This window comes from Varroa jacobsoni, unplaced genomic scaffold (assembly GCF_002532875.2).
Source record: "Varroa jacobsoni isolate VJ856 unplaced genomic scaffold, vjacob_1.0 scaffold_289, whole genome shotgun sequence".
NCBI classification, from domain to species: domain Eukaryota; kingdom Metazoa; phylum Arthropoda; class Arachnida; order Mesostigmata; family Varroidae; genus Varroa; species Varroa jacobsoni.
In genome coordinates this window covers 59,348-72,163 of record NW_019213191.1, presented here as the reverse complement: position 1 = coordinate 72,163, position 12,816 = coordinate 59,348, and the positions used below count along the sequence as shown (strand labels likewise).

Below are 12,816 nucleotides of genomic sequence, written 5' to 3'. Positions count from 1 at the left end.
AAGAAAACCGGCTGCTCGATCTTTCGTATCGTGTGTTCGAGCGATGTCAGTTTGGGATTTGGTTTACGTTCCGGCTATGTTTGACCAACATGAATATTGATATGCTCGATGATACCTATGATACTACGTCGCACAAACGGAGCTATTCACGATTAGGCGAGCGGCTCCAGTCTCTACCGATTGAACCGCAACGGCAAGTCCCTAAAACGTGGACGAGATAAATATATTAAGCGAATGTTGAATTCACGATTCGTACATCGTAGGAGTGGTAACTATCTAGATGCACGCAAGGGACGGCGATAGCAATATTATCTAATTTATCACCCAACTTATCATCCGTCCTTCATTTCTGAACTCAAACCTACCGAGTGCAAGAAGAAACGTTCCTTAGCACTTAAACCTTTCATTTATTCGATCATATTTGTCTATTACAACACTTATTCACCACTTTAATCTTCACTAAAGTATAGATATGTGTATATAATATACGCAGACAGTAGGTATCTTATCTCACTTTTAGTAATCCATTTGTATCATTTGTGCGAGTATCATATCGGATTTGCTCCCCTTAGTGGACTTAGTACTTGTTGTGTCTGACCTAGTATATCTGAGTTAACAACCTTCTGATAATCGGAATACTGGAATGAATGAAGTCTTTCCTGATATCACGCGAGTCAGGTCTTCACGAACACATTCAGAAATTTCATTGGATTGACGTCAACGGTCAGCGGATATTTGTTCAAATATTGTTTTCCATTTATTTGTTCCGTGGGCTCAACTAACAATGTGTTAATAGCAGCTTTTAAGTAGTCGAGATGTCGCTCGCTGACACGAAACCTGTGCTTACAAATGAATGGTACGGCTTCGTACCAGCCAATCCTACAGAGCTGTTATAGCTGAAGATAAAATCCACTTAGAGATGTCTAGGTCAACCATGGTCTTGGCGCACGAAACAATCTTGCGAGATCATCCTATTGATAAACAATATCAGATTTCTTTTGCGGCCAGCTGCCAAACAATTTCCCATGATACAGGACCATTGAGCGATTCCTTCGTGATATCGTGACTGACTGCAAATCAAATAACATTATTATCTTATATAGGCATTAATGCAGGATGGAATTCTCCGATCTAAGTGCCATCTGATTGGTCTATCGCTGTTTACATCGCTTAATATGTCGACTGATGCCGGACGCGTTTTCCAAAAAAAAAAAAAACTAAAATATGTTATGTTTTGAATTCCTACAGAAAACACCCGTAAGCGTTCTGAGGTGAAAAGAGCGCTTCCCACATTTCGAAAGCTACAAACGCCTTTGTCACCATTGAACGTTCTCACACTAGAAAGCTGTTACGAAGCAATGGAAAAGTCACGTGGCTATAGGACGCATCGATAGAGCAGCTGCAGGTGACGCCGGAGCACCTAATTTTAGATTCTCGTTCCCGTCTGCCTCTCGTTCTTCAGTCTCAAGACGTTCATTTCCAGATGAAAATGGGAAAAAAAGATGGCTGAAACGAACATTCTCGCTAAGTTTACACAACTTACGCGTCTTTCGCTCTGGTCATATCTAAAAGCTTCTGGTGTGTATTACGTCTCGTTTACGGGACATGGGCGTCTATCGTATTCGTGAATAGTTAAAGAAGCAAAAAAGAATTCACGTTGTTGAACAACTAATTCCGGAACTATCGTAGCCGGCCTAACCATATGTGTCGCCAATGGTTCTAGATATAGAAAATCTTATGGTTCACATAAAATATATATACAATAAAGCATTTTTAAACTTTATTTAAATATCGATTCAAATGAAACTCCATTGTAAAAAGTAGCAACCTATCATTGCTACCTGTCAACTTACACGACCATCGCCAGATCGATTACACCGACTGTTCAAGATTTTTTTACTTATGTTAAGTCCGCATATTGTGATCAAATACTCACAGATTAGTGGGCAGTTAGCCTTTTTTAGACGGGCGTCAGCCTCGGCAGTCGTTTCGTTTGCAATGGAACACGTTAAGTCGCGAATAAGGGTAGTCATAAACCTAAAAATGTACGTGTTTCACAGATTTATCCAAATGTCCTATTCTATATATGTAGATATATCCAGATATATTCTATTACCTTTTATTAATGTATAATAATAATGTAACAACGTTATATAGAACGTCACAGGCCTTAGTTAGTTGACTCGAAATATGTATCACTGCTATCTTTTGTCATCTGCAATATTAGGGCCTACGAAGCCTGAAAGGTCGACGCGCTACATCATGTTGAGATTTAATATCTTATTAAAACTCATCAAGGTACGAGACGAAAGAGGCAATGGCGGATATGATGAATGATAGAAAGTTTCTTGAAACTGTAACTCTCGCACTTTTGCCATCATTCTTGAAGTTGAGCGTGTTATGCAATACACGAGGCTGCTTGCGGAACTTCCTCTAAAAAACCACTAATAACTGGTCAAAGCCAGATTTCAGTATGTGATGAGAATCAAACTATTATAAAATATCAATAACACAACGTAAACGTACGTTTGGACAACTATTTCTAGTATCATTAAATTATCGCTGGAAAAATAGAAATAAATAAGATTGTCATTTTCTCTTATGACCCAGATATCCTGTAATCATATTATCCATGATACCTTGCAATTATGGCTAAAGATATAGGACGAATTAAATTTTACCAGTGTAATCAAAAGTAAGAAAGTCTATAGCGAATAATAGCCCAGTAAAACCCCAAACAGGCACCATAATCACGCAGCTGTACGTTTTAGCTTGATGTCCTGTTCCAATTACCTATCGATCTGAACGTCTGCAATTACTGTAATGGATCGGTTTATTTATCATGAATCATAATAGGTATACGATACGGATAGGTATATGCGATAACGTGAGAGCAAAGAGAAGAAATCATGTAACATTTCTGATCTTTGGTGGCCTACTACAACTGGCTCGTTAAAGGTCCGAGTCGCAGTATCCGAAACAGCAACTGCGTTTCAGAAGAGAACAATGTCGCAGCGCTACAAGAAGGCGTCATCTGTAAATACGTCACGCTTAATGCTAAACGACCTAGTAAAACAAAAAGCATAATCCCATTTCTAAGAAGTGATAATTCACAAAGGTAAAAATGTGCGTCTCCCTAATAATGTATCTACGGATATTGAAGCCGAGTTTTGGCTAATATTAGAAGCATACTGGAAAGCGCTATCAATGCAAAATAGCAAAACAGTTTAGCTTGATGCCGTTTGCTTACTTTGACCCGACGGGCCAGTCAATTTTTCGAAATTGAACATTTATCCCCATGGTGTTTTCATTCGAAGCATTGTTTACAATGCCAGCAGACGATTATTGCTAGTGTGGACCTACCCTTCCGACATTGCGTCCATTGCCGTCCATAATACACAGGCGTCGTATGCAATACCGGCGATGTACACGTGGTTTACCTGTTTGCTGCGCAAGTCGACCACGAGACTCGTTTTTGAAATTCGTAAATTATCCCAAAATGCCGAATATGAATCCACATCGACCTCTTCACCTAATAAATTAGTGAAACAAAGATACCGAATTAAGCATCGTTCTCGTTCCCCACCATTTGATTAACTACTTATATGATAAAAACGTATAGATTCTTAATTTCTACCGCATACATGCGTCTAGCCAAGATATCAGGAAAACGTTTTGGAAATCCGAAGACATCTTAGCCATCGATTATTCGACCTAGCTTCTGTGGGTTCATAGAGAAAGGCATTTAGGGCTTGAGGCAGAAAGCCGATATCGGCATTTTGTTGCAAATTCGATGTGAAAAGCTCTTAATCACTTTCAAGCTACCTACCATCTTTAACCTATATGGCAGCGGAAAACATCGGCATCTGCCGAGCTCATCAATCATTTCAAATGATTTTGTTGATTATATTAAAGGAATTTTGCCAACGTACATTACTAAATTCTTCTAGCTAATACTGCAGATCGCTTCTCTGTTGGTTGTAATTGACAAACCCAGAATACTGCAATATTGTCTGGAGAATTTATCCGATATTTTTATCTCTGTAGTTATACACTGATGCCAATTCGTTCTACATATCTTACGAACCTTTATGGATGATTATCGAGTCCGGTTTCACTTTCAGGCCCTTATGTAGCTCTGCTCCTTTTGTGTTTTGAATGCAATGGCGAGGCCACATTTGTTGTTTGACCGGCCGTCCATCGACGTCGAACACCAGCATCGTGCCAGGGGTTACATCGCTTGCTTTTTCAGTGCATGTGCTATGAAGCTTTCTTTTTTTGAAGCATTCCAAGAAAGATATATGGTTTTCTGGATGCCAATCGTATGTGTACACAACGACGTCAAAAAGGTCCACCATCTTGTTAAGGCCGGGGATCAGGACCTCAGGATTTTCGCCTCGGGGACACCTCTTCAAAGATAATGAGCCATCGACAAAATCGTTTTGGAAGTCCACGATAATCAGGGCACACTTCGGATGCATGCACCGACGCAGAAAGTAGTCATACAGTTTTGTGAAGTCGGTCTGAACCATCACGTCTGGATCGGACATCGAGAACCTTTTGAAAATCATCAATACCTTCTTCTCGAAGTGTGGATCGGCATCGCATCCAGGGAACGTATTTCGAATAAAATCCGTGAACGCTTTGAGACTCAACGAACCGTTCTCTACTCCCGGAATCTTTCTGAACACCTCCATGTCGTCAGATCAGCCAGCCAATCAAGTACTTATTTCAAGCGATTCAACAGTCCAAAACAGCACGACATCAATAACTGTACATTAATTTTTATTCAGCTGTTATTTTTCCTAAAGCATGCTATCGAACGTCGAGCACCAATCGTTCACAAACACATAACAAAGCAATTGTTATATCTTGTGAGAGACTATTCGTTACCAAATTTTAAGGTTGCAAAAGTTCAGTTACACCATATAACTACACTGCTAGCCTGGATTGCTCGCAAACGGTAGAACGCTGGCTCGTTGGAAACAAGCAACTATAGTCTGGATAATAACATTGACTGGTAGCGCGTGGACATGGATAATATATCCCATCGCATAATATAGCTATATTCGAGTTAATAGAAAGGCAAAGGCAATTCGTACGTAACCAATCGAACATATAAGTAAGCTCATGTCATGTTAGCTCAAATCCTATGGAAAAGCCAGGATTTAAAGCTAGACACGTGTAAGCGCGAAAAACTAAACGTAAAATGATGAAATAGATTACCGCTTTGAATGAAGAACACAACTAAGTATGGGTTGCGAACTCTTAAACTTAAAATACTGCTTAATGTCTCAATTCGACACTACGGTTTCCACGCGTGATAGGGATTTTGACAGACAGAAAAAATCGTAACTTCCGTTAGCTGAGGCTGGGTCTACTGGATACCTGTGGTTCTGAAATGGCAAGTTCTGAGGAGCAGTAGTTTCCTCTCGAACACTCAGTTCACCCTAACCGCCATGCTGGACACTAAGCCAGAAACCTGAGCAAAGCAACGTATCGCCAGTCACAGAAGGTATTATACGTGCGGTGTGTTTTCGCTTTACGGCCTCGATAACGAATATGCTCACCCTCAATGCGATCCTAATCAGTGGATTAGGTAGATTACTTTTTGCCTGTCTAATTAGAATAATTAGGCTAATGATAATAAATCATTTAGGACGTACACTAGGCCAAAAGTGCAGCTAGAGAACGTCCGCTATGATGCCACACTACTATTATTAATAAAAGGTACATCCAATATCCATCAATTAGGAGAACTTGAGGATGATGTCTGTAGACTAAACGAAGGTTTTCAATAACAGAAATATTAGGTTACTGTCAGATAATCTCTTCGTGTGCTGTTCAAAGAAGCTAAGTGAAATGAGTGCAGGCAGCTTGCGTGGAACTATATGCTTCATTTTTCTAATCATTCATGTCAAAATATCCTCTAAGGACAAAAAATCTACTTACATTTAGTATGAGCCGATTAATAAAGATTTTCTTTTCTTATAATTGTGGCCACTACCGACCTCTCGTCACGTATGAACCAGAAGTAATCATTCATCAGAAGTGTCCATTAATTAACGACATAATTAATTAAGTAACAACAACAATTAAATTTGCACCCCTGGTTTTTTACATAAATGCATAGCTTCCTCTAATGTTTGCTCTCGTTACGATCGAGCTCATACATCTCGATGAATAATTCTATCCATGATTTTGTGCCGCTTTAGTCAATTGGTATACTAAAATTGCACAGAGGGAGGATCACCCGCAGCTGATTGTGTAGCTGGTGAGAAATGATGCTTGCGACCTTCGTATGGCTATAGTGGAAAATGCTCTTCCACTAAACACCGTGCCAGTGCTCTTCTTAATCGTCCAAATTAAAACTACCCGTTGGTCCAACCGTTTTAATAGAATTAGACTAGATATTGGCAGATGAAGTCCAAGCCTCATACTAGATATGCATAGTGACGCCCCCGTTATATTGTGTGTATGATCAACACACATGAAACTACAGACCTAAAAGGACATGGCAATAACGTCAGACTGGTCCGGAGTAAACAATCAGTAATTCGTCCAAAAAATTAGGTAAAACTAACAGCTCATTGACATCAACGTGCGTGCCACATGTCGGAACCTAAACACCTAAACGTTAGTGACAACGGCTGCCGACCTGTTCTGACTGTGTGAATTACAAGCAGTTCGCGTACCGGCGGGTCGTTGATCTGAGTAACTGTCTGACGTGCGACACCTTCTCGTTACAACCAGCCGACCGCCTTTCTTGTTGACTCGATCGTTCCGCGAGCGGGCTACTGAAAACAGCACTAGAGGGCGCCTGCACAACACATAAGGGTAAAGGGCGGGTGTCCGAAACTCACCAGGAACTTCGAAGTATCGTTGTCGGCGAGAACAGATCAGTTGTAGAAGCGGTTCGGTATACCAGAGTAGTGCCTCGCTTGCGGCGGCACATTCAAACGCGGTGGGCAAACAGGCTCCCATCGTAGCAGAATACGGCCCTACAGAGCAGAGCTTTATTTGAGAGAGGGACAACGGATGGGGAGAGCGAAAGGTTACCCGTAAGAATTACCGTTCTTAATAGATATGCTTTCTACTTTTTCGCTACAGAGATGTGTCCGAAAATGCGTACTGTTTTATGCAATTTCGCTTAGGGGAAATTTAATCGGTTCAGAAAGATACTACGCGCTGTAACAAGATGTATTTAGTCCGCCCGGTCCTCGTCAAGCTGATTCTTCTAAAGTAGTATCGCATAAACAAGTAAACTGCTTGATAAACAATACATTCCATACCCAACAGAGCCCAGATTTTGGCATTAGCGTATGTTTGATTTAACAGAAATAATCACACTTTGTATTAGTACAGCGAAAATCATAATGAACTGGTGATTCCTGCTGTGATCAATTTATTTATTACATATTTAGAGAGAACATAACTGCAGAAAAGGAACGGTATGAGCGTTGTCTCAATGATAAGTTATGACAAGCTTGTCATTGGGACAGGGTTAGTCAAGAGTCATTTCGGCAATTGCAAAAAATAACAGATCTTTCTGTATGCATTTCCTATTGCCATGTAGTTAAATTTCCTCTAATGAGCTCTGCAAAGGCTAAATAATACTCTTCTTGTACAGCCTAAATTAAGTAAATTAAAATACGTGTACGCAGATTTTGAGAATTTTTAAGGCTTTTATCACAATGACTGCAAACCGACGATTGTTTCTATACGCTAACGTCTAGACGCTGTCAGTGTTGACCTACTATATTTTTCCTTTTTCTTTTTTTTTTTTTTTTGTTTTAACCTTAGACTGATTATGGCCGAATAAAACGGATACTACTACTACTACTACTACGCTTGATAAGAGACTGAATTCAGTATTGGACTCCCTGCTCATTATCATTATCACGTATATATTAATGCACAATTTCTATGCATAGTCGACCAAACCTTATCTCGAAGTGAAACAGCTGGACCACTACGCTGCGCATGTTTTATAACAACAATAGAAGATAATATCTGAACGCATCACTGTCATCTATGCCTTGTAGATATCATTTATTTCGGTGAATTGTTCGTTGTTCTTTTCTTTTGAATCAAAAGGAAGTAGCCTGTGAGAAAAATGTTGATTTGTTTAAGTCTTATCACGACCTTCGCATTTCGTTCCGTCCTACTAGAGCAATTAGACTTCATGTCGATCCTTCTATTTTCCAATTAGGTTGATACTGTTACCGCTATGACCATTGTATGCCATCGAAAATAAAAATGCAGTTGGTGACAAGGATTGTATAACGTGCGTTTAACAGAATAATCGTAGAATACGCACACACACGTGCTGATCTAAGTAAGCGCTTGCAGCTGTCTTTTTTATAAATTAACCTCATAAAAAATAACCTACAAGTACCACGATAAGGAAAAAGTAACGCCAATTATACTGTTGTAGTTTACGGATTTTTTTTAGATATGCACATCGGCACCGTTTTGCTACTCGTTTATTGACATAGTTTATTTCAGTCGATCGCTCGCGATTACTCTTGCCCGGAGCTCATGTATCTCTGTCGTAGGCCGAATGCGGTTCGCTGTCCCGGTGTAGAGGCAAGAGCCGAAAAGGCGGACGCGTAATTACCTGAATAGGGGAGAAAGGGTTCCGCTATGGGATATACGACAAGGCGGAGTTGAACAGATATTGCTGGTGTGGCGGGATAACCGGTGAGGTCAGGACCTCGGACCACCTGAGGGGCACACGGGAGCGGTGGTCTGCATTACACAGTGTGGTTCATATTGAATTGTCTCCGGTGGAAGCGCGTGATGACGCCGACGACAACAGCCGCAACATACGTCTCTGCTTGCGGAAGTCGATAGTCGCTTGGCCCCCTCTGCGCGCCTTGTGGAGCCCATGTGAGCCTGCGTCTGCGATTGTACGTATGTGTGTTTAAGTGTATGTATATGTCCTTATCTGGGCCCTGACTCCATTTCCAAACCTTTGCCAACGCAACGTAGGACCGACGCACTTCGTTACGCCCTTCTCTCCCGATCAGTTTATCCATCATAATCACTGGCTCGCCTCAGCCTGTGCCAGACCGCGACATGATCTTTCGTATGCATTTTTATCGTTACGGTCATATGCGAAGGCGCACACGAAGGCACGGATAAAGAGCGAGTCTCAATAAAGCACGAAAAGCTGCAATAGGACGAAAATGATAATCAACGTCATTCCTGGCCGTCATCCGAATCCCGTACTCCTAGGAGAACAACATCGAAGGTGCCACAACCGTGTGCCTATGCCTGCCTGCGTGTGTGCGTATATTTTTGATGAATACAATCATGACCTACTCTGACTGCTTATCTGGCGTGTCCAAGCTATCATGACGTGCCCGTTCCATACCAACGATGATCACGATAACCTAGCCGCTAATAGTTTATTCGATTCGTATTAATTAGTAGCAGTATCAGCAGCATTAGTCATGACCTGGGGTTGAAATGAGCAATATCCCTCCAGATTTGTTGCCTGTGACCTGATGTAATCGAAGCGGTGTCGTAGTGTCAAGTAAAGTTTCAGCTGAGCAAGAGTAGTAACAAGCTATGACAGTTCTGCAGGACGAAATGTGTGCCATTAGTTTATACACGCACATGTAATATACCTCGTCTTATGCACCTCGCCGGTGTAATTTACACGCATTATCACGTCTAATGCGGAAATTCTATTACTTCCATAGGCTCTGCTCGCTATTTCTCGTTCAAGCGATAAGGCTAGTATCGAAAGAGGGTCAGATCAGTAAAAATTACAGACGGAAGAGGATTCGCGCTGACAAACTTGCCCGGTACGATGAAGAGCGATAGATAGATCAGTCATTCATTAGCGAATAGAGCAAATACTCACAAAGTGAGGTACACCTTTTACTCAAACATCTACATGCATCCGATAAAAAAATTCAACTATTTGACATTGAAATTAAGCTCTCGAATCAATGGATGTAAATCATTCTAGAGTTCAGATTTTCTGCCCGAGTTTCATCCGCATCACAAGATCACTTGTCCATAGCTGTAGTGGTATTGTCAAGAATCCAGCTACGTCTGAAATTAAAAAAGCACCGCTCCCAAATCTGACTGGTTGTATTGGTTGGAGGAGTCAGACTACCTGTTCAAATGAAGAACAAGCTAAAAGATTACTCGGTGGTTGATAAGCGAGTCTGACTTGTCAGAGGTGCTCCAAAAGATTATCATAGATTTATACCCTGTCGGGACTAATCTTTTCCTTTATCCGCTATCTTTTCTTAAAGTTGTATACACTATGACTTGCAGAGTCCACTATAGACAGTTACGCTATTTTTTCATATTAACTTTCTTCTAGTCTAGCTAGCTACATAGTTGTAGTCTACAAACTTTACTCCCTAAAGGTCGAGACGAAAAAGGGGTAATCCTAGCTGGCAGAGATAGAGAGAGATTTTGAAACTCCTTAGTATATATTACATAGCTAAAAGAAAGGTATAAATATTGGTAATGTTTGACCGTAGAATAATAACTGCTGGAATCTCTAAGGAGATTTGTAGTTGACAGTTATGATATTCATATTCCTTCTATTGAGTTCGCGAAAAAAAATCAGGAACAGATCGTGTTCAAGGTAATCAAAAACAGATTTTCTCTTGAGCTGCACAAGGCTATTTCATCAGAACTCTCCCATCCCATAAAACGGAAGAGGACCCCCGTTTTAATGACCTCAAATTTAGGCTTGTTCCCATCATAATGGCGTAGAAACGACCCAAAAGGGTTGGGGTGGAAGAGACTTCAATAGAAACTCACTCATACGCTTGCTTGCTTCCTTCTTTCAAACAACCAAATAATGTCACCCGATCTCTATGTGAAATCCAATAGATCGAAGTTTTCTTTTTATGAGCTACTCAATTGAGTAAATGTGTAAACCTGAACTGAGGGTTGGAGCCTGTACTGAACATCGTCATTGGGTAACAGCGCCTGAGGTCAGAGCCTGTAGACCAACGATCCCGTAAAAGATAGGATTCCAACGAGTTTCATTAACACGAAAAGGCAAAGCTTTTAAAGTGCCGCATCTGGCCTGATCAACCTAGCCAAATATAAACTGGTGTGCGCCTATCGCGCAAGCAGGAAATTTCATATTCAGGACAGGGTAAGGACAGGTGAAGATAACATTTATATTGAAGTTATTCTGTAAACCGACTAACTACATTTCCTTTTAACTCATGTGTCGCTTAAAGTCGTAGTATTTATGATAAATGACTATAAATACCTCATTTATTCAAGTGTTGCGGAAACGTTGATGTCGTTATTGCAATAGTTATACAGATGTGTGGCAGAACTTTTTTTTGATATCTGCGAATCAACCTTAGCTAGACAAAACCATATATTTTTTGCTTATTGTCATAAGTAAAATGTAAAATTAGCAGATTGTTTTCTATCAGTCGTATATCGTCTATAATGCGCTTGGGAATGACTAGATGTTACAAAATAGTGTGCATAGGTAGCCGCAGGTCTGTTGTTCAAAATATCGTATTTGCGTAATGACAGGTACAACATGTTTGCCAGTGAGACAAGGTGATACTTGCGGATTTATATAAAATTTACTCTTTTTTTCATAAGGCAAAAACATGTGCACACAGAGGTAATCCTCTACGTATAAGTGTGACCTGAACGTAGTATCAGCCGAAAGAAGAAAGGTGAATCCTTCCTAGGCATTAGAACCTGCCAGTCTTCTGTGCGCTTGTAGGCGAGCGTGCCTACGCCGAGGAAATGGGCACAGCCGCTTTTCGTTATATTCGGGTGAACGACGTATCTAGACTCACATTCATCTCACTTTTTTGTATTATACGCATCATATCATATGGAAATCCAAATTATACTTCTTTTAAGTAAAAATAATAAGGAGCTTGTGTGGACATGCACCTCAAATACGCATTCGATTATTAGTTCACTCGTATAAGTTTGTACGCGTCAAAAACTTCGTCTTGTGCTTACCTCACGTAAGTCATCTCACCTAAACCGATGAGTCAGCCCTTAACTCCATTAACCGACAACGGTATTATTTGGGTGATTTAGACATTGTCTACCGGCGTCTCAGTACTGTAGATGCAAAATAGCATTATTTGTGCACCGAGCAAGACGGCAAGCCCTAGGTAATATGATGTCATCCGTTGTGCCTTTGCAGACACACTTAACCCTGTCTGGGACATCTTCTGCACGAAAAACAAAAAGAGCTTAGCCTCATCTTTTCTAGGTATTGTGCATGACATATATGTCATGACTCGCTTTTCCTGATTTTTAATCTTATGCCCTTTTTTATCAAAAGAGGCTATAAAATATGCTGTGTTACGTGCTCGTACTTAGGGATGATGTTCACTTTCGTGTTTCGTGCCAAAATGCCTCAAGCGATGATCCCATTAAGCCTTATCGCTAGGCCTCGTGTTTCGTTAGCAGCTCGTAGGCTCTTACTATGCTATGAAATGAGTGCGTAGACCCGAATTTTTTTTATCATAACTTGAAAATATATAGCTGTTTGCCATATGACATAGCAATTCGATCTATTCCGTCGAGCATAAAGTCCATCAGTTATCCATAAAAAACCACTAAATACCCAGTATGCTGATTTTACATATTTACGTTCTATTGAATTTGCCACATGTTTTATGCAGATAAAAATGCAGCTATCAAATAGGTGGTTAAATTCGACAATACGAATAAAGCGTGATCGAACTTACCTTACTACTTGAAACGGGCAGTTACCGGTACTGGAAGGTTCACTACGCCGGTCTCATACAATGGCAAAGCTCGCTAGCCTTCCTGATGAATAGC

The 12,816-nt window shown here is 40.6% G+C and overlaps 1 protein-coding gene across 4 annotated transcripts; it reads right to left on the bottom strand.

Annotated features, from left to right (window-relative positions):
- Nucleotides 1-387: 387 nt before the first annotated feature.
- Naam (Nicotinamide amidase) lies at nt 388-12,813 on the bottom strand. 4 transcript variants are annotated; one of them, XR_002679389.2, is made up of 8 exons: nt 12,723-12,813; nt 11,983-12,200; nt 6,864-7,001; nt 4,088-4,725; nt 3,364-3,532; nt 1,937-2,037; nt 1,339-1,506; nt 997-1,070 (listed from the first exon to the last, which is right to left on the bottom strand). XR_002679389.2 is itself a non-coding variant. In XM_022830719.2 (5 exons), exons 2-5 carry the CDS (start codon nt 4,695-4,697, stop codon nt 988-990), a joined length of 963 nt encoding a protein of 320 aa, XP_022686454.1. In that variant the 5' UTR covers nt 4,698-4,725; nt 6,864-7,014; the 3' UTR covers nt 388-987. The 4 variants fall into 4 exon arrangements, 3 of the variants coding, with proteins under 3 accessions (XP_022686454.1, XP_022686456.1, XP_022686455.1); XM_022830719.2 differs by lacking the exons at nt 1,339-1,506; nt 11,983-12,200; nt 12,723-12,813 and having other exon boundaries at nt 388-1,070; nt 6,864-7,014; XM_022830721.2 differs by lacking the exons at nt 1,339-1,506; nt 6,864-7,001; nt 11,983-12,200; nt 12,723-12,813 and adding an exon at nt 6,659-6,856 and having other exon boundaries at nt 388-1,070.
- Between the last annotated feature and the right edge of the window lie 3 nt (nt 12,814-12,816).